The 26,938-nt window shown below is 31.2% G+C and overlaps 1 protein-coding gene across 1 annotated transcript in view; it reads right to left on the reverse strand.

Annotated features, from left to right (window-relative positions):
• The window catches only part of Ziz (dedicator of cytokinesis protein Ziz), a 133,426-nt gene that overhangs the window by 67,651 nt on the left and 38,837 nt on the right, over positions 1 to 26,938 (reverse strand). The window contains exons 14-19 of the mRNA XM_075357388.1: positions 23,647 to 23,888; positions 21,789 to 22,024; positions 20,910 to 20,997; positions 16,769 to 16,957; positions 11,072 to 11,257; positions 6,150 to 6,341 (exon numbers count right to left, since the gene is read on the reverse strand). Of these exons, the coding sequence (XP_075213503.1) occupies positions 6,150 to 6,341; positions 11,072 to 11,257; positions 16,769 to 16,957; positions 20,910 to 20,997; positions 21,789 to 22,024; positions 23,647 to 23,888 (1,133 nt within the window). The remainder of the gene's footprint in view (positions 1 to 6,149; positions 6,342 to 11,071; positions 11,258 to 16,768; positions 16,958 to 20,909; positions 20,998 to 21,788; positions 22,025 to 23,646; positions 23,889 to 26,938) is intronic.

Here is a 26,938-nt window from a genome sequence, read left to right on the forward strand (position 1 = left end):
AAGAAGCTGATAAAGTGAATATTGAGGATGAATCTCACAGTGGTCAACCGGTTTCTGTGACTGATGAGAAGCAGCAAAAGGAGGTAAATGAATCGATTCAAAATGATCAGCTCATCACGCAATGCAACACCAATATAATATATCAAAACAACACATAGGACACATTGTTTCACTACTAGGCTACTGTAAACTCTGTTAGTAATGGATACCATGCAAACTCACAGAAAAAAAAAACAACAATGAAAGGAATATTGTGAACAGCCTGCAAAATGTTATTGTGACAAGAGAGATGAATTCCTTTACAATATTGTGACAGGAGATGAAACTTAAGAGTGTCATTACAACCCAGAAGAAAAATAACATAGCTTGGAATACTTCCTTTTCTCTGTTTAGCATCTGGTAATTACCTCTCAGATAATACTTCAGAGGATGAATGAGGATGATATGTATGAGCGTAAATGAAGTGTAGTCTTGTACAGTCTAACATCACCTTTAAAAAGTTAGCAATGCTTAAGTTGAGCTGCTGAGTTTCATGAAGCATTTCTTTATGCTTTGATGCCAAATATGGAGTCAAAACTTGGAGTAATGCATTTAACTTAGGTTAGCATGGAATACTGAAATTAAGGTTCATCACAGTCAAAAAAAATTCAAAACATGTCCTCTGCAAAAAAATTCTCCCGATAGTCATTCTAGGATTCCAAACATGTCTGAAAGCTGGGACTGTAAATTCTGAGTGATAGACAGATATTAAAACACCTTAAGAGATATGGGTGTCATGTTTGACAATCAACAAAGCTAATAACTGCAACGCAATAATGCTTGGCCACATCATGTTGTATGCAATTGCAGAGGCTTTGTAAAGTTGAAATTTGAACCTACTCCTCACCCTCCATACTCAACAGATTTGGTTTCCTGGGATTTTCACTTTATTCTGGAATAAAAGAAAGATATTAAGAGTATTCATTTCACCACAGATGATGAACTGAAGGATGCAGTGAACTCATGGATCAAGGAAAGACCACCAGCATTTATCATTGGTGGAATGAAAAAACTAGTTTACCGTAAACGGTGACTATGTGGAAAAATAAATGTAATTTTTATAACAAACGAAATGTACTTTTACGCTACATTTGTTTCATCTGACTTTTCATTTGCAAGTTACGAGCAAGCAATTGTGCATTACATTTCACCCATAACTATTACAAATGACTAAATATTACAAAATATGTCTATTAAAAACAAATGCATTAAAAAACTACTCACTATTATGTTTCTGTCATATCACAAGGTTAAAATTTGTTACAACAGTACACAGTTTATGTTCCAAGCAGTGTGATGGTGCATTATCATTTTTATTAGCAAGAAGGGACTTCTTTACTGCAGTTCAATTAAGCACCAACTCTGTCTGAAGAATTACCCAGAAAGTATTTTCTATTTGGAGGTTGTATAAAATTCCTGACTAGTTACTGAGGGGGTCTAATGGATAGAGCCTGGCATCCCTATTTCTATTAAAATCTAACCCAAATACCTAATAGAATGTTAAGAATAGATCTCATATTATAAGAATTCTTACTTATATTTATCTATAGAAAATACTACATTCTCTTTTAGGAGAAAGTGAAATCTAATGAAGTACAACAAAATCATTCCATTAAAAGATGTACAAAGTTCCAGTTATCTATATTCTACTACAATATACTTTTATATTCTAAAATACTTTCTCCTATTATTGTGAAAATGCTCAGAAAAAAATAGACTTAAACATGTTTTAACAAAATTACCCAAAAATACCTCATTACATGAGAAGAAAGATTTTGCACTATTGCAATTAAATCGCTGTCTTACATGGAAGAACTAAAAAAATTATGCGAGTCAAAGGAATATTATATAATTGGATTACCACTAGAATTAATAGAGTAAAAACTATTATGAACCTTAAATATACAGTAAAGGTTCAAAATGTGGTGAATGAATGTTTATATAATGACGTAAGTTGAGTGTGCCAAAATTTAATTGCATCTTGTGTATCATTAAACAATGTCAATACATTATGTTTCTTTCTCTTTATATCCCATTACTTTAATTTTCGCTCCCATTCTGTGATATACTTAATTTTTCATTTAGATATTTGAGCACTACTCTCAAATTAATAACTGATAATTATTTCATTGATCTCTGTGTTGTTTTGCATTAATTCTTTACGTTTACTTCTACTTAATATAACTGTTAAAATAATATATTTCTTTTGGAAAGAGGATGGGTTAAAAGAAGGACATTCTGTCACTCAAAAAAATTTTTAAGATATTTATTTTAGGAAAATTTTAAGAATTTTAAATTTAGAAGGGAGGCTTATGATATATAAAGTCACCTAAATGATATTTACAGAACTAGAAAAAGCATTTGATAATGTATAATGAACTAAAATGTTTATTTAAAAAAAAAAAAAGAATGAAATATATAGAAAGAAAAATTACTTACAATCTGCAGTTACTGATTCAGTTGACAGTTACAGTAGTGGGCAAATTAATCAAAACACAGGGATTTTTTTGGTTTATGGCCACACCGCTTGACCACACCCATTCTTTAAGTTGTCTGTGTAATGTGAGGTTATTGTTCTTTGGTTATTTAGCTATTTTCACATTATAAGTAGTGTTTTGAGAAAGTTTATTTAATCTTTTATTACAAAATCATATTTTTTGTTCTGTATGTCTTGAATTTATAATAATGGACTAACTCAAAGAAAGTTTTCGAAAACTGTTTCTCATTCCAAGCATACCAGTATGACACAACAACAAAAAGATTCTGAGTGTGATGTTGGACTAGGGACAGTGAATGCTATTTTAAAATGATTTAAAGAAACTAGTTTTAAGTTTCACCTCAAAGGAAAGGCAAAAACCCAGAACGAGGGAGAAATTTATTGACTAGAAGAAAATCAACAATAAGCAAAAAATGGGTCTTGTGGGTCAAATCACACGCTAACTAGATCAAAGAAGACTGAAAAATATTGTTTTCTGATGAGTCACATTTTTATGTTTATAAAAGAGGCAAAGGGTTCCATACGTTATAAAAACATCAGATGAAAATAGATCACCGACTCATATCCAACAATCAGTTAACATCCCCAGAAAAAAATGTTCACATTTGAACGGCCTAATTAATTCCTACCAGTAGATGGTACGTTGAAAAGGGACACACAGATCAGGATTTTGAAGGAAAAGATTGTAACAACTTCAAAACAAATTCCCACAAGACAATACAATGTTCAAACAAGATTTGGCTAATGCCAAAAAAGTGGAAAAAGTTTTCAAAGAACAAAACATTAAAGTGTTCTCCCGACCAGGCAACTCGACAGACTTAAACCCAGTTGATAATCTTTGGGTGAGAATAAAAAAATTACTCTCAACAAAAATTAACCTCATTAAAGCAATAATATCAGTATTGTTTAATAATGAAGAAACTTAAAAAAATGTAAAAATGTTCTTGTTGAATCAATGCCACATTGTATATGTGAAGTGATTAAGAATAAAGGATGTATCAATTACTAGATATTCATAAACTGTACAGGTCTGATTTTTTTCTAAATAAAGTTACTTTTTATTAAATAAGATCTGTTTTTGGATTAATTTACACACTAGTGTAAGTAGTGTAGAAGATGAACAAAAATGAGCTCTGATTTGGAAAGAAGCAATCTGTCCCCACTGCTTTTCAACTTGCACACAGATGAGAATACAGCAATTGTAGAGTGTAGAAATTATCAAGGAGCGAAAAATATGATGTTAAAATTCATTGATGATATTGATCTTTTGATAGAAAACAAAATGAATAAGAAAAAACCGAATGGCATGGATTTAATGCTAAGAGAGAAATTCGGTTTGAAAATAAATGGTAGTAAGATAAAAGGAATGAAATATGAAAAAAGAGGATTATGAGAAATTTAACATTAAGGTAGGTGAACATAATAATAGCGGAGGTCGCAGAATTTTGTTATTTAGGTAGTAAAGTTATAAAGGATGAATGAAGTAAGGAAGATGTAAAAAAGACTGACACAAGCATAGGAGAGCATTCATGCAAAAAATAAGTCTGCCAGTATCAAACATAGCTCTAAAAATTAGAAAGAAATTTGTAAAATATCTATAATGCTTAATGGTAATAAAAAATGAGGTATAAGGGAAATCTAATACTCTTCAGTTTTTAGAAAAACAACAAAGGAAACTTTGAAATATATAATAGAGAGATGTTGAAAGTAACAAAAGAAATTGAGGTTTTTCTTTTTTTCTATTTCATTAATTTTTTGTTATTGTGGTGCTTAATAATTTTCTTTATTTTTTCATTTTGGGCAACCATAATTTTTGTTTACAGACAATAAATTAAGATAACCAAGTTTAGTTTACTAGGAAATAGAGGGATGTGTGGATGACAAAAATTGTAGTTAAACACAAGATTACAACACTAAACAAATAATTGAGGATAGGATGAAATTAATATACTGAGGTAAAAAGATTAACACAAAACCAAAAGAATGGAAAAGTAGTATCAAACCAGTCAACCAATTTAATGTTTCAAAAAAGAAAAAAATCAAAATACAGCAGATATGTACATATTTTAGCATTATATGTACTGGATAAAAACAGCTATCATGTAAATTTTTTTGCTAGCTAATGGTGAAAATAAGGAATTTAAAATTTTATCTGAGGCTAAACTACCACAATTTATCCCAACCAGAGGTTCTCTCCGTACATTTTATCATTTCCTATCTCTTCCATCATTTTTCCTCTTCAAATTTAGTAATTAATATTCCAAAAGAGTGGAATTTTTTTCTCAAATGGTCAATCTAATAAAAATAAACATTATAATAAATGTAAAATGCATGAAGGCTTTACTTGTGGACAATAATATATATATAAAACCGAACATAATAATGGATAACAGCAAAGAAGATGATTACTGATAAAGCAATATTTAAGATTTAATTTTCACGAGATATGAAAAAAAAATTATATTTTAATGCAACGTATATAGAATTTAATAATAACTGAAGATGCAGGATACCACAAAAATTACTTATTGGAAATTAATATGGTAAGTTTAACTTTTTTGTGTTTTGGTGGTTATAAGTCATATATATATATATATATATATATATATATATATATATATATATATAAAAATATATATATATATATATATATATATATATATATATATATATATATTTATTTATTTATAAGTAATTTATAGTAATAATAACTGAAGATGCAGGATACCACAAAAATTACTTATTGGAAATTAATATGGTAAGTTTAACTTTTTTGTGTTTTGGTGGTTATAAGTCATATTTATATATATATATAAAAAAAAAAAATAATAATAATTTTTTTTGAAAATTCAAATAATTCATTAACATATTGATCACTGAGCTAAATAATTTAATATTAAATGAAATTTAAACCACCAAAACACTGTAAATATATAAGTTAAACTTACCATATTAATTCCAAGAATCAATTTTCCCAGCATCTTGCATCTTCACTAATAATTTAATACGATAATTACATTAAAATAAATAGTTTTTATAATTTTTGAACTTTGAATTAGTCAGAATTGTTACTGTTTTATAAATTTTGAGATTTACTATGGACGAATATGGAAATTCTGCTGTCCAGTACTGTAGTGATGTTTAACTATATGTTTTAACTTATCTATTTATTATATTTTTGTGGTTTAAATTTTATTTAAACAATTAAAACATCTACGTCAATGCTATGAAGTTTGTAGTTTTATTTAAAATAAAAAATATTCTTAAAATTTTAATAAATTTTTGGCATGTAGGGAGCTTGTCAGTTCAGTCTGGAAATATCACTGATTGTAGCTCTACATGTCAAAATTTCTGATTTCCTTTTGAGAATCAATGTCATGAATTTTATGGACAAATGGAATTAAAAATAAAATAAAACACTCAAGAATCATGTCTATACTAAAAAGAATAAAAAATTTAATAACAGCTATCAATTAATAATAATTAGTAATTTAAGTGAGGTAAATTCACTGCTCAGTGCAAAATAGATTTTTTGGTAACTTAATATGCTGTAATTATTATTAAAGCTAAATGTATATTAATTATTTCTAAATGTTATAAAAAATTAGAATACCTTTATTCTACCACTCGAGAGAAGATGTTGTGCCATACTTTTTACCATTACTTGGAAAAAAAACCCAGAATGAGGGAGAAATTTATTGACTAGAAGAAAATCAGGATTGTCTGGACGGAGAAGGGATGGCAAATGTGAACACAATTCTTCATGAACAGTTCTTGAACTATGTGATGCACCAACAAACACAAACTGAAAATGGAAAAAAGTTTGATATAAATTTTCTTATATTATTAAAATAATGCTAAAAAAAATCTTTAAAGTATAAAAATCTCATTCATGTTGAAAAAACATTTTGCAATATGCTGACATTAAATATTACAAAATGAGAGAATTTCTGCAAAATGAATCTGATCATTTACACAAAGTGTTTTGCTAATAGTTATTCGTACAGATAAAATATTTTTAACACAGGCTTCATACAGAAACCAGCTGTATCCATAGTTCATATGAACTATCAAGATTATCTCAGATATTTAAAAAAACAGTTCTTAATTAATACTGATATTTATAGTTATCTATTTAATGTTACAAAACATTTTACCTAAAAATATTGGAAAAACATATGTTAATTGCTGACATCTATCGGAAGGAAGCCTTCTAAAAAAAATTCTTTTATTTATTCAATACATTGTCCTTAAAGTCATAACCAGTTTACAGTCAAATAGTTCCTCAGTGTGGTCAAGGCATGAAAATGATATTTGCAAATTTCTAAAATATTTGAGAATCTTTTTTAAGAACGATTGAACAACTCTCAGAGCTGAATCTTAGCTTGTGAATACAAATATTTCCAAACGATTCGTAAAAGAAGCATGTCTCATAGACTCTATTCCTACTTTAAAAAAATTTACCCTTATAAACAAAAATTATTTTAGAGTCTTTTAGAGTCCCAAATTTTTATATAAAATTTCACCCTTACGAAATAAATTGCTAATTTCAATAATAATTTTTTAAATGTGAATGCTGATAATGTAGATATTTAAAAGTTTTTGGTCTATTTAGGCAGTAATAAGATTGATTCTATATTATTAATATTTTTTTTTAGAATATAACCATTATGACTTAATGAAGCTCTCTAATTTCATTAATGATTTTAGTTGACTGGGTGTATTGTCTGGTTGGGAAAAAGTTATCAGAATACCGAAAAGAATTGTACAGCTTATGACTAGTGTCAAAAATAGAACTTCAAGAAAAGGTACAAATACAAATTTGGTTAACGGGTATTGTTGCTGTCAATTTTTAAACTGATTATTTTTAAGGAAAAACACAAAACTGTATAAAAATGATATACCTCATCCCACTAACTAAAACACTGTACAAAAGTAATATTATTAGATTCTACCCACTGAATGCACCTGAATCAGGTCTGCATTACACTAGATCTACTACTTAGTAAAAATGTAATGTGCATTTATACAGTAAATACAAAGCATCAGAAAAAGGTATGTATTACATTGATTTACATTACTTTATACATCACTGTCATTTTTCTTATTAATTAATATAAAGCATCTTAACTAAAAGTGGTTTTTCTAAGGAGTAATCTTGTTTAATACTTTTATCAGCTTGTCTCTGTGATGAAATGGCAAAAGATATCATTTGTAGGGCTGAATGTCACCTGCCTTGTTTTTTGGTGGGCTTGACGTGCTGATACTCAACAATTTATTCAGTTTAGTGAAAAAGGAAGAATTTCACTTCTCACTTCTAGTGATCTAGGCACGGGTTGCTTATTATTATTGTTGAGAATGGCTATGCTGTTTTTAGGAAATTAATATACAATGTCACATAAACTATAATGATTTGGTTATAGCGCACTATTATTAGTATGAAAATATTCAACCTAAAAACATTACACATATAAGTAAACAAATTAGTTTTAAATGATGAATTATTTAACAGAGAAATATATTACTGTAAATGAATATTGTATAACAAGTGAATATTTATACAATATTGTGTAAACATTTAATGTTTTCATTATTAAATTGCAGTTTCAGTTATTTTGTGATATAACCAGTATCCAATCTACATCTATATATAAACTGTCTGTATCAGCATACTGCATCTACATATAAACTTTTACATATATATATTTATATATATATATATATATATATATAATATTATGTAAGCGTAATTGAATAATTAGAGACAAATGGCAACAACAGAAAAACTATTTAACAGAATAAACTGAAACTGTCTGACATTCAATTCAAGTCGGCAATTCTGATATATAAAATATTACTTGTTCGAAAAAAAGTCATTATTATAACCTCTTTTACTTATTTAAAAATGTTGACTCTGACTGAAATCACTCTGGCTGTACTACGGAAGAATAGCATGCTGTGATAAGATCTTTACTTTCTGAATGTGTAAAACAGGCCAAAATTCAGTTATGAATGTTAAAACAGTATGGTAACAAGTGTATCAAACAAGCAAATTTTTATAAGTAAATCAAACAGAACAAGTATCACCAATTTTAATCTTAGCAGAAGATTTGACGCTTTTACTGAAAATTAATAATTTTATTCATAAGGATAGATACATAAATATTTTGGAAACTGCTGAAATTCGTAGTGCAAGTATCAGCACTGTCCATTCCATTAGCCATGATAGGCTGAATTAACATAAAACATATCAGGTGGATTCTGAGGTAACCGATTCAAAATTACAGACATCTGACTTGTTTTTTTTTTGTCTTCAGTCATTTGACTGGTTTGATGCAGCTCTCCAAGATTCCTTATCTAGTGCTAGTTGTTTTATTTCGGTATACCCCCTACATCCTACATCCCTAACAATTTGTTTTACATATTCCAAATGTTGCCTGCCTACATAAGTTTTTCCTTCTACCTGTTCCTCCAATATTAAAACGACTATTCCAGGATGCCTTAATATATAGCCTATAACTCTGTCACTTCTTTTAGCTATATTTTTCCAAATGCTTCTTTCTTCATCTATTTCCCGCAATACCTCTTCATTTGTCACTTTTACCACCCATCTGATTTTTAACATTCTCCTATAGCACCGCATTTCAAAAGCTTCTAATATTTTCTTCTCAGATACTCCGATCGTCCAAGTTTCACTTCCATATAAAGCGACGCTCCAAACATACACTTTCAAAAATCTTTTCCTGACGTTTAAATTAATGTTTGATGTAAACAAATTATATTTCTTACTGAAGGCTCGTTTAGCTTGTGCTATTCGGCATTTTATATCGCTCCTGCTTTGTCCATCTTTAGTAATTCTACTTCCCAAATAACAAAATTCTTCTACCTCCATAATCTTTTCTCCTCCTATTTTCACATTCAGTGGTCCATCTTTGTTATTTCTACTACATTTCATTACTTTCATTTTGTTCTTGTTTATTTTCATGCGTAGGACTTCATCCATGCCGTTCATTGTTTCTTCTAAATCCTTTTTACTCTCAGCTAGAATTAATATATCATCAGCAAATCGTAGCATCTTTATTTTTTCACCTTGCACTGTTACTCTGAATCTAAATTGTTCTTTAACATCATTAACTGCTAGTTCTATGTAAAGATTAAAAAGTAAAGGGGGTTGGGAACATCCTTGTCGGACTCCCTTTCTTATTACGGCTTCTTTCTTATGTTCTTCAATTGTTACTGTTGCTGTTGCTGTTTAAATGTAAATGTAAATGTTAGCAATTGTTCTTCTATCTCTGTATTTGAACTCTTATTTTTTTTTAAATGCTGAACATTTTATTCCAGTCTACATTATCGAATGCCTTTTCTAGGTCTATAAATGCCAAGTATATTGGTTTGTTTTTCTTTAATCTTCCTTCTACTATTAATCTGAGGCCTAAAATTGCTTCCCTTGTCCCTATACTTTTCCTGAAACCAAATTGGTCTTCTCCTAACACTTCATCCACTCTCCTCTCAATTCTTCTGTATAGAATTCTAGTTAAGATTTTTGATGCATGACTAGTTAAACTAACTGTTCTGTATTCTTCACATTTATATGCTCCTGCTTTCTTTGGTATCATGACTTGTATGGAACTTAAATAATGTTTTTAGTGGAAAGTAATGCTATTTTAAATCACATAGTAACTTGTGATGGAACACTTGGATTCATCATTTTGAGTTGGAATCCAAATGTCAGAATATAAAAACATCTGAATTCACCTGCCAAGAAAAAATTCAAAACCTATACGTAGCCAGTAAAGTGAGGTTAACATGTTCTGGGACTGTAAAGGACCAATTTATTGCGATTATTTGGAAGAACTACCGAGAATCAATAGTGAATACTATTCTACAATATAGAGTGAAACACTTAAAAGAGATGTCCTGGTTCTCTTTCAAAGTTGTAATTCTTTTGCATGATAACGCCTGCCTCCATACCACTCAAAAGACAGAAAGCTACTCAAAAATCAAGTTGGGAAGTGTTATCACACCAATCTTACAGTCCTGATCTTGCACCAACAATTTTATTTGTTTAGTCCCCTCAGAGTTTTTATGTAGTATAAAGTTCGCCAAAATGAGCAGGTCAAGAATGCAATACAAAAATAGCACAGATACAAAGATAAACATTTCTTAATATTGAAATAAGAAAACTTACAGAAAGATCGGACAAGTGCCTAAATGTAGCTGGGGACTATGTTGAAAAAAAAGTAGCAAGTCATTGAGTAAATAATGACTTTTCTCCAGTCATTTGTCTCTTTAATTGTTGAAAAATGACTTTTGTTATAGTGTATTTCTAACACTTATAATATTTAAAGTTTCAAAAGAAATTTTAAATATTATTTTTTCTTGTTTTTCTGAGTTGAAGTTGTAACAGCAGTTCAACAATTTCTGCTGACATGGAATGTTATAAAGTACAAAAGAGATAAATAATAAATTTGAACAGAATAATGATAACAAGTTCAAGATTAAATATTAAAATTAAGTTCTAAATTTTTATTTTACCTTTACATAAGTTTGAAGTGCTTCAGTACAATTCGCTTCATCTACAAGGTGAACAATATGAACTAATAGGCGAATTATATTAACTCCAACATCAGCACTTGGTGAACGAACCAACAAACTAAATAACTGATTCAATAAAGTTGGAAGAAATGCTACAGCTGAACTAACTTGTACTGCATGAGCAGCCTATAAAACAACAAAATTTATGTAACTTTATTTTATTTACTAAGAGATAACGTAAATCAACTTGAGTAATTCATGATTCTTTTTTACTAATTAATGATGGTTATTAAATCTATGAAAAACTTTGGACTTAAAGATGGTTTTTATGAGTTGTTTCAGTTACACCTGCGATCATATCCCAGACCAAAGTTCAATACTAGGAACATTTCAGAAATGATGACATGTGGATTTTTAGACAATCATAAATGCAATATTGTGCCTACTAATGGATCCATTTACCTTGAATCTAGCTTTTTTAAGGTACTTTTGTAACATTCAGAATCTATTTAACACGTGAAAATTAAAACTCTTCAAATGATCTGGAAATATTAATCATTTTTGATGAAACAGAATTTATTTCTTGGAAATGGTAAATGAAATGTATTATAAATAGTAGATAAAAAAAAGGTAATATATGCAACTTAAGATGAGTGTGTAATTTTTACACCTTTCAAAACTGTAATATCCATTTCCCAATACTGCAGCAGATTGCTGAGTATATTAAATTCACCAGATGAGAATACAAAACTTAGTACTTTTGAGTCATCACTTGCAAAAATTATCATGGGAAAATATAAAGTTATCATGTGGTAAAATGAATATTAATGTGCAAGTTAAAAACTGAAAAATACAGTTGATGTAATCAAGAATTTTAAAAAAGGTGTTAAGTGATGCTATGTCAACAAACAAATTATGTCAGTACATTTAATAACATGACATTTTATAAAATAAAAAGTGTTTTAGGCAATACTTTAGTTGAAACTCCACAAACAAGGAGTGTTTTTGATGAGTCCATGCAAAAATAAAGAAGACAAAATTTTTCAGGAAAAACTTATTTGATTTCTCAACAAAATTTGCTTTTGTCCACATAATTCTTAACCTTTTTGGGACTAACATACTGTAAATCCTAATTCATGCTCAGACTAGGTTAGTTTTATCAAAGTTGCTCCCCTTTATGTAGTTATTCTATGTATGATTTATCACTTCACAATCAATAGGAAGAATGAATATTATTTTAATTCATTTAAAATTTAAAACTATTTTTAAAAAAATTGTTTAATTTTTTGTTTGTAAACTAATTTTAGAATTCAATTTTTATTATAAACATAAACAAAATTTTACTTAACACATCATTTCTGGCTATACTAACAAAATATTTACAAAAGAAAGACAAATTTTCTATTGTAGTCCTTTTTAAAATTCTATTTTTAAATTCCAAAGTACAGAGAAGCAAAAGTTCTACACATGACACAAGTAGGAAAAGTTGAGTTTGTGTGTAGGCTCCGCTATTTGGATATTTATTTGGTGTAACTTTATTGTTATATTATAATTTGTTAGTTGATTCTGTTCACTATGATTTAGTTTATGGTTTTGTACTTGTTTTAGGGCTTCTGGAGTGTTTTATTAGTCTTGTTTGATATTAATTTGTATAGATAGCCTGACAGGCTATCTAGGCTACTTTGGTGTGTAGTTTAAATTCCCTTTGAACTGCACAACCGGGGCTGAAACCAACATTTCCACTGTTTCTTGTTATATATTTGTTTGTTTTTATTATTTAGTGTTACTTCAGTTTCTGACATTTATTTATTATTAAGTTAGCTGCTATTTTCTTTTTAACAGCTGTTGTTGATAGCAACCATATTTATTTGTACGTAGCCTGCTATTAGTCAATGTCATCGGTGTATGTGATTGTTATTGACCAATTGTTTTTATGTGTTTATGCTAATAGTTTCTAAGCAAAACATTATTTTTGTTTATTTTGTGTTTAGTGTTAATTAATTACCACTATTTAGGTTACTGATTTTTTTGTGTTTATGATTTCCGAAATGTCTGTAACTGTAGTAAAAAAGGGTAAGTCCAAGCAGACTAAACCTCGCGAAGAGATTATGGAGACGATTGAGGTTAGGCTCAACGACTCTTTTTCTGCTTCTGGGGATGAGGAGTTGTGAGCAAGTACTTTCGGTTCTTTGGGGCTGGGAAGAGTACTAATCAATTAATGATTAAGAAGTTTTCTGAAAATAATGGGAGGACCGCAGGTCCAGTCTCATTAGTGCAAGCATTTGAAGAGAAGTACGACTTCTTGATTCAATGTTTGAAGAACCCAAGAGGTGCTAAGGCTAATGTGCTACGTAAGATCCTCCCTAAGATCAGGGAATTCAAACCCATTTTTGAGGCCTTGGCTCAAGGCTATGAAAGATTGGCTATTAACTCTGAGGTGAGAGAGGTTGTGAGAGAGATAGTTTCCACCCCTCCCATGATTCCACAGCAGCGGTTGCCTCAAGGTAAACGCTATGCAGTGGTGCTGAAAGGGAGGTGGGAAGGCTAGTTTGTCCCATAAGAAACCAGAGGTTGGGTTCGTCAACTTAAAGGAGGGGGTAACTACTAAAAGAATTAAGGAGATGAAGGACGAGTTTCAGGTTGTCCTTTGACATAAGAGGCAGAACCTGAAAATTTGTAATGTTAGAGAGACGAAGAAGGATTTCGTTGTCATTGCTGACAACAAAGAAACTGTGCAAGTCATCTCCGACTTCTTTAAAGTCGGAAAGTTCGACATGAAAGTTGACCCAAAGGCAAGAGTTGTCCTGAAGTGATTGCTTATGACATAGATCAATGGCTGTCTGAGGAAGAATTAGTTACTCTCACTAGCGAGCAAAATACTCAAATGGATGAGGCTACAATCTCAAGTCTGAATGTCGATTATTATTTAAATCGGGTAGGTGTGAGGAGGAGCGCAACCATGGGATTTTTGAGGTTAGTCCTAAACTTTTCAGCAGCTTCACTGCATAGGGCAGTTGTTTGTAGACTTCTCTTCGTGTAAGATCAACGCGTATTTAGATGTCCAATGCCGTTTTAAGTGCTGCAGGTTTGGCCACAGGGCTAAGTTATGTGAACATTCTGCACTTTGCGCTCATTATGGTGATGAAGGTTACACGCATGAGTGTCCAAAACAGTCAGGAGGTCCGATTTGTGTTAATTGCAAACATCTTCGGAAGGATCATAAGTACTCTGAGAGAGCTCTTGATATGTACTAAATTCTATTTCATTAAGTGATTAGATTTGGTCAATTGAATGTTCACGGTGCTTACATTGCTCAGGTTGAGTTTGGAGAGATTGCATTATGTAGAGGTTTGGATGATTTTTTGTTGCAGCATCCATGTATTGTGTCCAGTGATCTGCCAGATTTTTCTCATTGGAAGAGGTTCTATTTTGGTTCTGAAAGCATGTCCGCTGTTTTGTTTAGAAGGGAACTTGATTGTGTCTTTATTCAACAGCTCTCTGATAATCATCATGTCATTGCCCACGTGGATGTTCAGAATTTGCATCTGTAAGTTGCTAGTTCATACTTCCAGTAGAGATCCTGCTGATCATCATCTTGAGGTCTCAGATAATATCCTACGATTCTCTGGCACTGGTCCAGTCCTTATAGGTGTGGATGTGAATGCTAAGTCATTCTTGTGGCATAGCAGTTTCAACGATGTTGGCGGTGCATTAATAAAGGACTTTTTGGCTCAGCATGATCTACAGGTATATAATGTACCTGCAAACCTTCATAGTAGTGAGTAGTGAGTTGCAAACCTTCATAGGTATGGTAGATGGGCGTTGAATGTTTGATGGAACGAACATCAATGTTACCATTGGTAAGTTTATTCCTGCCAATGTTTGTAACTGGAAGGTAGGTGATGATTGCTCGAGTGATCATCGATTGACTGTCCATGAGATTGCTGGTGGCTTGAGCGAGCATTACCGATGTAATGTTCCGGTTCAGTAGGGTCGTTTCTTGCAAAGGCATGCGGACTGGAAGAAATTTGTTGATTTACTTTTGACCAGGCACTGAGTTTTGGATCGAAGTCTGGATGTCTTGGATTTGGAAGATGTGGCAGTTGGTTTGTTGACGGGTTTTTTTTGATGCAGCTGAGTGTTCAATTCCCTGAAGTTTCGGTCAAGAGAGGATTGCATCAAGGTGGAATAGGAAGCTGTCCGAAGACGGTGGTTTGTCATTTGTGGAGAGCTTCTCAACGTGCGAGTGATCTGGAACAAAAGGCCGTCCTTGTTGCTAAATACGGGACCCTGAGGTGTCATAAAATCCAGACTGCAAAAAGGGACTCCTGGCTTTCCTTTGTTCATGAGCAGGAGAACAAAGATCCCTGGGGCGTAGTATATAGGGTCTTGAGACAGAAACGACGAAAGGATATTCTTCTGTCTGCTTTCTCGACCAGGTTTGGTGTAATTTCAGATACTTCTGAGGTTTTACACAAACTACTAGACGATTTACTGCCTGATTTTGGAGCTGGAGAGACTGCATATTATCTGCAGGTGCGGCAAGAGGTTGCTCAGTTCCGCGGGGGGTGCAGTGTCCTTGGAGATCACCAAGGCTGAGGTGCGTCAAGCTATCTGTAGTTTAGGTAGGGGTAAGGCCCCAGGCTTTGATAGAATAATGGCAGAGCTTATTGTTTGCTCTGTTGGGGTGAGTGTGAGAGTTGTCATACATGTATTTAATAAATTGTTGTTTGGGAATACTTCCCTTTGTATTGGAAGAAGGGGATTGGAAAATTGTTGTTTAAAGGTGGCGACAAGGATCTTGCTGTTAGTTCATCGTATAGGCCTCTGATGTTACTTCCAGTTATTGACAAGGTCTTTGAAAAGATTCTGTATCTGTGTATAAATGAGAGGTTAACCTCGCAAAGATTGTTGATGAAGAATCAGTACAGGTTTCATCCCAGAAAGGATATGGAGGATGCCATACTCCGTGTGAAGAGTGTGGTAACAACCCATGAGACGGAATATGTCCTGGGAATTTTCCTGAACATTTCCAGAGCATTTAATAACCTATGGAGGCTTTCTGCTATTTACCAACTCCAAAAAAGAGAATGTACTGAAAGTGAATTGCAAGTTAAGCAAAGTTACTTCAGCCATTGGTTTGTGCTGCTCAATGAGGCTGGGAAGACGCTGTCTAAGGTATGTCCCCAGGGCAGCGTGTTGGGTTCATTATTGTGGGTGGTGAAGTTTGATTCTCTCCTACAGCTGAGGTTGCCCAGCGGGTGTTGCATTGTGGCTTGATGAAGCTGACTCACCATAATATTTATCCAACTTGGGTTTAGTTCGTGTAATTCCGCCATTCAAAAAAGTAATGTCTGATCATCAATGAAATTTTCTTCATCTTTTTTCATAAATCACAAAATATTCTATAGACTCAAACAACTACTAAAAATAGAATTATTAATATATTTAACTGGTGTATGCTCCTAACAAAGAAATGGGAAACTAAGATGACCTCAAAAATATAAGAACATCATCTCTTGATTGTACATGGATTTATCAAATTCATATATATAAAATTGATAAAATATTATGATGTGTGATAACATATGTAATCATATAGTATTGTAATACTCAACGCATATATAAAATTATCAATAAGAAAAAAGAATATTAGAAGAAAGAAATACAAATATAAATCAAAAGACAGTAATATACCTTAAGTATTTTGCAAGTTTCAGTTTCAGGAGGTAAGACAACTTGTAGTTTTGGTTCATGAAGCCGTTCAGCATGAGTAAATAAATTATGTAAATGCTGATCTTGTGTTAACACAGTTGAAAGCAAATGAAAGTTAACAGTGAAGATAGGCTTCTGACTATCAATCCATGTGATTTCTGGTCCAGCATACTGAAAAACATGACATAAAAATTATTTTTTTTTAATTCGAATTCATACTGCTTCATTAATATGTGCAATTTCAGTAACAGCTGAGGGCTTAAAAAATAATTTTATAAAATATAAGTTTAATCATTACTGCTAAAATTGTTGATAACTTTTTTTTGAACAAGCTGAACTATTTAGTGTTCCTCCAAGACTCAGATGTTATTTACTACCTGAAAGTAGTAAATAAAAATTACTTCAATATTAATTTAAAAAAAAAAAATCATAAGAAAATTGTTTCAAAGTTTATTTACTTTAATTCTTGTCCATCCTGAAATTTCTTACAAAGAATTATTTACAGTTTAAAAAAACTGCCTCCAATGTAACTGGGAAAGAAACCTTTATCTGAAATTTAAAAATTAATTCCCATAAAACTTGCACATAATTTTCAGTATTCATTACTTGGAAGCTTTTGCTAAAATGTTTTCTGAACATGTAAATAAAAAAAATTACTAAAAATGGAACAGGTTTAATTTTTTATTCCATTAATTCTTCTTTGTAAAATATATTTCTGAAAAGACACCATAAATATATCTTTTATCAAAAGGGATGGCTCCCAGGTAAATATTTTAAGTAAAGTAACATCAAATATTGCTAAGACTCAATTACATAGACTCCTAAGCATAATTCATAAGCAAAAAAAAGCAATACAAGATTTTATATTAAATATCTAACATCTTGAAAACAATTTTTTTAGTTCCTGTTAATTAAATTCAATATAAAATTTATTCTTTTTTCTAAATTTCACAAATGGGAATTATATATGAAGTGTTATACAGAAAGTAAGTTCCAAAGGGATATTAAAAATTATCAAGAACATATTCAAGTAACATTTTTATGAGGCACATTCATAAAATATTACTAGATACTACATCATGGATACTGATGTTCTTTGGTGGTTGGGTTTCAATTAACCACACATCTCAGAACCTGAGACTGTTCAAAACTACTCTTCATTTACATTCATACATATCATCCTCATTTATCCTCTGAAGTAATACCTTACAATGGTTCCGGAGGCTAAACAGAAAAATTGAAAAGATAAGAGATATTCATAAAGTAAGGACCATTTGGTCATTAAAAAAAATTAACTTGTGAGAAAAGGTTTTTACTTACAGTTTTAGTTTACTACGTATCTATTTCACTTTTCCACATAATCGCCATTCAGTTCTAAGAACTTTTCGTAATGCTGCACACCATTTTCTTTAACTCCTCTGCATAAAAGTTTGCCGCCTGAATTGAACCAGTTGACAACGGCAGTCTTGAGTTCCTTGTTTTCAAACTGTTGTCCACCAAGCCACTTTTTCAAATGCAAGAAGGAAGTAGTTGCTAGGTGCAAGGTCGTGACTATATGGAGGGTGGTCAAAAAGTTCCCAACAAAAATCTTGAATCTTCTTCTTGGTTAAGGCAGCAGTGTGAAGAAGTGCGTTGTCATGTAGGAGGATTACGCTGGACGACAGTTTCCTGCGTTATCAATTTTGGATCGCACATCTCAGTTTGGTGAACATTTTACAGTACATGTCAGCTGTAATTGTTGATCCACATTCCATAAAATCAACCAAAATGACACCCTTTTCGTACCAAAAAAGAGTAGCCAACATTTTTCGACTCCAAGTACAGAGATTGCTTAAACTTTTTTTTTTTTTTTTTTTAGAATTTGAATGGCGCCACTGCATTGACTGTTGTTTCGATTCTGCATTTGTGTAGGACATCCACGTCTCATCGCTCGTAACACTGCGGAAAAATAAATCATCTCCATTTTGTAGAAAGCGGTCCAAAAACGCTTGTCCACCGCACATTCTTTGCTCTTTGTGTTGGTTGGTGAGCATTTTTGGTACCTACCTTGCACACAATTTGTGATATCTGAGCCTTTCTGTGACAATCATGTAGATAGAGGTGCGTCCAACATGTGGAGATTCATCAGCCAGAGCACTAATCATCAATCGCCAATCACACTGCAGTTTTCGGTTCACTTGTTCAACGATTTCATTGATCTGAATACTGGGCCTGCCACTCCACTCTTCATCATGCATATTTGTGCGGCCATTTTTAAAGTCTTTTAAAGTTTTTATAAGTCATTTTTAAAGTTTCATTATTGTAGGTCCATTCACTAGGCGCCAACTCATGATGAATTTCAGCAGCTGAAGGTCCTTTTGCATACAAAAATAGAATCATAATGTGCACTTCAAAACTGGCAGGAGAAACGATTGTTATGGACATTGTGATCTGCATTCACCAGCAGGCAAACTACTACTACATCAAAACAACAACTGCAGTGGCTTTGTAAATAGCCAATAGATGGCCCTGCATGCATGAAACTGTGTTCAAACCTGCTAATATTTAAATATAAGCCAACGGCCCTTACTTTATGAGTATTCCTTGTATAATGAAATATAAATCTTATTCTATTTTTTTACACTGTGTCCACATAACATCTTGTTAACAAGATCTTGGAACTGGTAGCCAGCAAGAAAATGTTAAGGAACAGTAACAGATGACAGTCACTTGGTGCAAGGTCCAAGCTGTATGGGAACTGTTTGTAGTTGAAGGTTGTGAGGAGACATTAAGTTGTGGTAGCAGTATGCGGGCAAGTGCTACCATGAACTGACACAATACCACAAGTAAGCAAGCCATGTTGCTTGTTCTGGATCCCACAATGCAACTTTTTCAGCATTTCACAACAGACATTGCTATTTATTGTAGGGTTTCAAGGCATGAAGTCAACAAGCAAAAAACTCGTTTTTGTCAAAAAAAATAAATTGTGCATATTACTTTCTGTGTGGAAAATATCTGCTCACGTTTGTCTATTTGGGTGACATTACAAAGATTGTTGTTTCTTTTCAGGCATTACCTGTGACCTCCATGTCTCGTCCCCAGTGACTGTATGGTTCAAGAAGTCGTTGCCTTCTACGCAGAGTAAAGAATTTCAAAGCGCTATCCGATCGTTTTACTTTATGATTTTCTGCAAGCATGATAGACATCAGGGTATACACAATTTCCAAAATTCAATTTTTCAGAAAAAACTTTGGGTACAAGCGATCGTGAAACTTTTGGAAAATACAGGGAATGAGATGTGATTGTATATCATCTGTTCTCTTTAATTTTGTCACCGATTGCATGCTCCAAATCACTGGTAATCCAGAATGGGTCAGCCACTCCGTTCATCATATTGCACATTATCATGTTCTGCATTAAACAACTGCACCCTTCTCCATACACATGGAATTACTTGTTGCGTGTTTCTTCATTAACATTACAAATTTGATGATGAATTTCAACTAGTTTAATGTCCCTTGTATTCAACAAATGGATGCAGACAGAATTTCACACATGATGGGTATCTCTTTCTTAAATGAAAACGTACACCAAGAAGTATGCAGAGAATGATATGAATAAGAATGGCATCAATCTCTTCCTAACATATCAGGCAACTCAGCATGTATGTGCAGAACTGTGACTGCACTGCAGCAGCAATATTTAGAAACAAAACTTACTTTCTGAACATACCTCTTAAAACAAGGTACTCAACAACTCTAAATATTAATGCAAAAAAGAAAAAACGGGTAAGAATAACATACTCTCTGTTTAAGATTTACTGAATATATAATCACCTTCAAAGTTCAATAAATACATTAGTAAAAGGATCATTCAGATCATGATTTATAAATCGTATATTTTTAATTCAAAGATAATAAATTAACTTATATGTTCAGGTATGAACAGAAAGTAAATAATATAAAAAATCTGTTTAAATAAGTTTGTTTTCAAAACAGATAATATAAGTGATTTGTGTAGATGATAAATAGTAATTACATAGTGATGAATAATAATTCATCTATTCAGCACTTTTTCTTTATAACTTTACAAAATAGAATGTATACACAACACACACAAATTTATTTGGTTTTTAAACACATACCCCTCTTCCTAGACCAAGAGGTTGAACAGCAAGGTAACCTGAAGGTAAATTTGCTGCAACTGGAATACCCTGGTCTTCCACATTAAGCCTGTAAATAGACATAACAAATTACAATAATTACAATTATGTTAATGTTTATAATTAGTCTGTCGATGAAATATTAATAATCCTATACTGTGTGGTGTGCAGAAGTACTACATAGTGGGAGTGGCAGGATTTATGCTGGGATCATGGGTTTGATTACCAATAAAATATTATTGAGATATTTTAAAAGATGAGATTTTCAGTCCTGAAAAAATCTAAACTTATAAAAATTATAAATCACATTTAACTCATCATTTAAAACCAGAACAATCAATTCAGACTAGTATTTTGTGTACACTCAAAAATAAAAGCTATTAAAGAAAAATTAGTTTCTAAATCTGTTATCATGAATGCAGCATAAAGTGTTGAATATTCAAGAAAAAGACACAAAAAATTAGCAAATATTATTTCTTATACCATGTTTTAAAGACATGCCAATTGCTCAGTTTAATTTTTTTTTTTTTTTTTTTTTTTTTTTTAATCAATAGTTAATTTTCTTGAAACACCACTATCAATATATTTTTCAAATATAAGAGTATCATTTAAGTCTAAAATTTTAGTGATTGCCCCAGTACATATTTCACAGTCCCTCTTGGGTTAAGGAGTGGTCATCTTACAGAATAATTATGTAATATCACTACTGATACTTTAATTGTGTTCTTAAAAATACTGGCCTTCTCCAGATACAGTCATACTAGACCACGGTCTTTTTTGAAAGAGTTCATTGTGGTCGGTCAAAATTTATGTTAACGATTAAATATTTAAAACAAAATATATTTATATAAAATTTCTTACCTTCCTTTGTTTAATAGAGGCAACCATGCATAACCCACAGGAGTTTCAGGACCGGTATCACGTTTCTTCGATCCTTCAATTGAGATATGTGTAAAAGTAAAGAGGAGATGATGATGGGCAGAAAGATGAATAGGAAGCCTCATTTTTACTTCATCATACCAAGCTGGGCTTGTTGTATGATGTAATACACAACAAGTTGCACTGTTCACCAACTGACCTCCTCTGCCATATATACACTTTATAAAACAGAAATGAATAAAACACTATGTTACACAATATAATAATTACATTTTCATAAATTGTATTTTACCCTTCCCAGCCTAACACGTACAACAGCTCATCAGCCAGGTAGTAAATCTGATCTAGGTTTGATTTCCAGCAAGTGTGTACAAAATTTTCATTCAATAATATAAAATCAAGAATACCCTGCAATACATATTACATTCCAAGACCAAACAATGTTTAAATCAAGAAATAAAAACTATATATTTAAGGATAAGATAAGCAAAATGAATAAACTGATAAAGCAAAATTCATCTTTATGTAAAAAATATAAATGCGTGACATAAAAATGTATATATTATTACAAACAAGAAAACAAAAATGTTTAAACATTTTAAAAGATTAATATTCAACAGGGTACACTGTTTTGAAATTAGTTATGAAAAATTATTATATTCAAGATATTGATTTATTAATCAATATCTTTGATCAATGCAAAGTGAGGTCTGTTTTAACACAACCTTTCTGAACTTAATCACTAGAGCAAGATTTCTTGCTATAAAATTTCAGGGCTGTACAACATGTGTAATGATTTTTCTATAAGACATTTCAAAATTTCAACTAATACAGTACCACTAATTAATTGTTATCTCTGAATATAGTATATTGTAAATATAAACTTAGTTGTACATTTATTACATAAACTGCAGTTAAACGATAAAAAAAGTAAAATAGAAGTAATTCTTCAACATTGTTAAGAGATGTTTACTGATCCTGAAAACTATAACTGATACAATAAGATTAATTTTGACACTGGCTAAACTTTTCATTATCAATTACGATCAAAGGTTTAATTTTTTACTTTATTTCAATCCTAATTTTACCAATTAAAATTTATAGAACACCTTAATTTATTTACTTTAGTATGTATTATAATGTGAGCAATGTTTAATATTCATAGAATAACTAGACAACATATACACAAACTCATTTAAGAATCACAGCTAAGCACAAGAATTCTTATAAGAAAAAATACAGTGTATGATTACAGAAGAATTACTACATTAATTTTTTTTTTTTTTTTACTTCTGCATACATTGTAGAAGTAAAAAGTACTTTTTAAGTACTGCAATGTATTTGTTAATAATTGTTTCATAGAAAAGAATTATTATTTTATTGTACAAAAGTTAATTTTAAATATTTTCACTTATAAGATGTTAATTTTTTTAAATAAAGTCCTCATATGATAATCGTTATATTAAATAGTTGAAAAGTTATTGTCAAAATTGGAACAATAGACTAGTAGAAGGACTAATAGTAGGGGATGGACAAATGTAAAGGAATTATGCATTCAATCTTAAGGAGTGAAAAAGGATAAGCAAGTATATGCTAATTCCAATGAATATTTGTAACAAGTTAAAAAGGAATTAAAAATTTTGTATTGGTAACGACTACAAAATTCTATAAAAGTGTATTTTTTGGTTTTCCTTCTGAAAATCCTCAAGAGAATACAACTGGAAAAGGAGATAGTTTCCCAGTTTATAAAATATAACTACACATAAAATTATTTTTTTTTATATATAAAATTATCTTAAATTTAAAATTATTTAAAAAATAAATAAATAAAAATACTTACTACTACTGGTTCAGCATTTTCACTATCATCATCCTTCAACTGTACAGTACATGCAATATTTCTAGCTCTTGTAAACATTTTCTGAGAGTCAAAGACTAAACTCTGAGGATATATATAGAGGTGGTTAGTGAATGCCGTATGAGGTTGAGTCTCTGGAACAAGCTCCGCTATTTCTATTGTCGGTTCACATGTTGGAGGTAATGGAAATGGCTTTAGTGGAGCTAGCCAACTTGTAAGGCAATCTGAAAAATATTATTTAAAGCAAATTCATGTTAAGATTTTAAATAATGTTTTATATACAAGGCTTATTTTTTTTCAAGGTCCGATCGGTCGCGAAATAAAAACCCGCGCAAAAATCGGATGAACCTTTGCATATATGTGTTGCGCAGTGTCTCTATATGGCCTTCAATCACGCCATGTCACTTCATTTAGTTCTGAACACGCAGCTAGCACGTAAACATGTCTACAACAATAGCATCTTCCGCCAAATGTGAAGTGCATGTGGTATTCGATTTCTTCAGGCTGAGAGGTGTAATGCGGCTGATCTCGTTGAGTGAGTGGATGAGGGAATTCGAGAAAATCATCGGTTCACAATTTCTGTTTTGAGTGATTCGTTTCCTGAAATTTCAAGGTCAGCTCTCTACACCGTTGTGAGTGAGAGACTTCAGTACCGCAAACTGTGTGCGAGTTGGGTTCCCAAGATGTTGTCCGACCATCACAAAACAATGAGAATGGATGCCTCCTTAACGTTTCTTCAGCGCTACCACAATGAAGGAGAAGATTTTTTTGAACAAAATTGACACAGGGGATGAGACATGGGTCCATTTCGAAACTGAATCCAAACAGTGGATGCATTCTCATTCTCCCAGTAAACCAAAGAAGTTCAAGTTCAGCAGCTCCATTCTATGATGAGGGTATTGGAAAGTTGGTACCACGCTACAACAAATGTCTAAATTGGAGTGGCGACTATGTAGAGAAATAGTGTAACTATGTAAATACTTGTTACAAATAAACAATTTTTTATTCTCACTGTGGTTTTAATTTCGTGACCGATCGGACCTTGAAAAAAAAAATAACCCTCGTAATTTACCAAAGTTTTTAATTACAAATTATACTACAATAAATTTTATGTATGTTTTATAGTTCAATAAACTTTTAATGCAAACAAGAAATGGCTAGTCAAAGAATTTAAAATGTAAAAAGAAATCTCAGTTTTGTTGTTTTATCTATTACATCTACAAATCTGCCAACTGGCAGAAAAATGCAAAAAAGAAATTGTCACAGAAATTCAATGAACAATGAATATGGTGTAATAAAAAAATACCAATGCCTGAGGTATTTACAATCACCAGTCTGATATCAAAAACTGTTAAGCTAAATAACATCATCAAGAAAAAAAAAAATTATTCAATTGCTGAACTTCATATTCAATTTCTGTGAAAATAACTTAAAACTACTTTTAAATATTTTTTTTAGTAGTCAGAATTTAAAAGATTGATTAACATCTTTCTTACTTGTTTAATAATATTTAGCATTTTCAAATAATCCAGAAAACATAGACAAATAGTTATAAAATCTCTCGATACAAAAATGACAGATTAAATTTAATTTTTGTAGAAATAAATCTTAGAATTTACATTTTCACATTTAGTGTTCCTTAATTAGAAGGGATGTGATACTGAGCAAACAAATAAATAATTCTAATATTTATTTTCAGTGTAAGGAAATTCTGGAAAAGTCAAGTTCTGAGTTAAACTGTTTTCATGTCCTGGAAGATAAATCTGCTCTGATTGGGTCATTATCTCTGAGGCAGTCTGTCCACGGGTCAATTGTTAAGTTTTTCCTCCCTTTAGAGTTTTGAGTTCCAGGATACTGGGTCAGGTACTGAAAAAATTCTCCAGAGATACTCATTTGAAAAACCCTTTTTTTTCACTATAATTTCTAATAATATTGATACAATTATCCATCACTTTATCAGTGTCCTAAAACTGCTGCATTACAGTCATTAATATCTCAAGTCACATTTAAATTTAATGTTCAAAATTTTTTAAATCTGTAAAACATTTGCTACCCAGGAGAGTTTCTAGTAAACCAAACGTGTGAAAGCTGATTGTAGGTGAATACAGCTATAAGGCAGATTTTAAAGAAGTAGCTATATAACTGAGATTCATCAATTCTTTCATAAGTTAAGCTGTATGTGGTCATATTTGAACAATACTCCTTCAGCCAATAAACATGGATGTTTTCTTTAAACTGCAGTTTGAAACATCAACATAACTTCACAGTATAATGTAGCATTTGTTTAGCACTACTTGAGAATTTCATAATGTTTATATCAAGGATGTAATAAATTTCTTACTTGAAAGTTAAGAAAAATACTTCTATAGGATTTAATTATCCTTGGATTAAGATTGGTAGTGATGCAACCATGATTCATCACCTCAATAAAAACTGGTTAAATATATTTTCTCCTTCATCAGCAAATGGAGAAATTGCAAACATAGGCCAATTTGAATCAACTGTTTTATTTTCCATGAGAAAACTTTTTAAAAAAATTCAAGTGATCATACAGTACACTTAAATTGCTATAATGATTATTATAATTATTTTCTTGATAGCATGGGTCATCTAGTTTACTTGCTACACTGTTGATTCTAATGCAATGTGAACAAGTTGACTTGGTCTGTCTATATCAACAACTTTTGAAACATCTTTGAGAAATTTATCAACATAAGTGCTTCATTTTTTATAACCACTTCACCATAAACCAACAGAAATACTTTTTAAAAATATACTTGGAAAGAAGTCCAAATATCAACAAAAAAGTGTACAAAAGCATGCTGTTTTTTTAATATACACCCCTCAAGCACAGTCACTACTTTTAAACTGAGCTGCTCACTTATATGTCCTGTGATACATCAACTACTAACTGAATATCATCACAGTGGATTGTGCTGCCAACTTATCATGTCTTTAGAAACTTTTCACTATTTTCAGGTAAATTTCACCAGTTTTTGAGCAATTTACTGACTTTCATCATAAATGTTATAAACTGAATAGCAACTGCACTTTCAGACAAAACAATGGTCTGGATCAAACACAATCGTATATATTTCATTTAATTATTTATTTACAAAAACTGCATGATTAAAAATTGTTAGTAAAATCTGTTGACAAAAGATCCCAGCACTAGTTAGTACAATAATATTAAACCTATTACTGGGTAAAGTAATAGTTGAATTAATATATATATTGCGAAAACAACCAACAAAAGCTATTTTTGCAAATGGCC

This window comes from Lycorma delicatula, chromosome 2 (assembly GCF_047948215.1).
Source record: "Lycorma delicatula isolate Av1 chromosome 2, ASM4794821v1, whole genome shotgun sequence".
Classification (NCBI taxonomy): domain Eukaryota; kingdom Metazoa; phylum Arthropoda; class Insecta; order Hemiptera; family Fulgoridae; genus Lycorma; species Lycorma delicatula.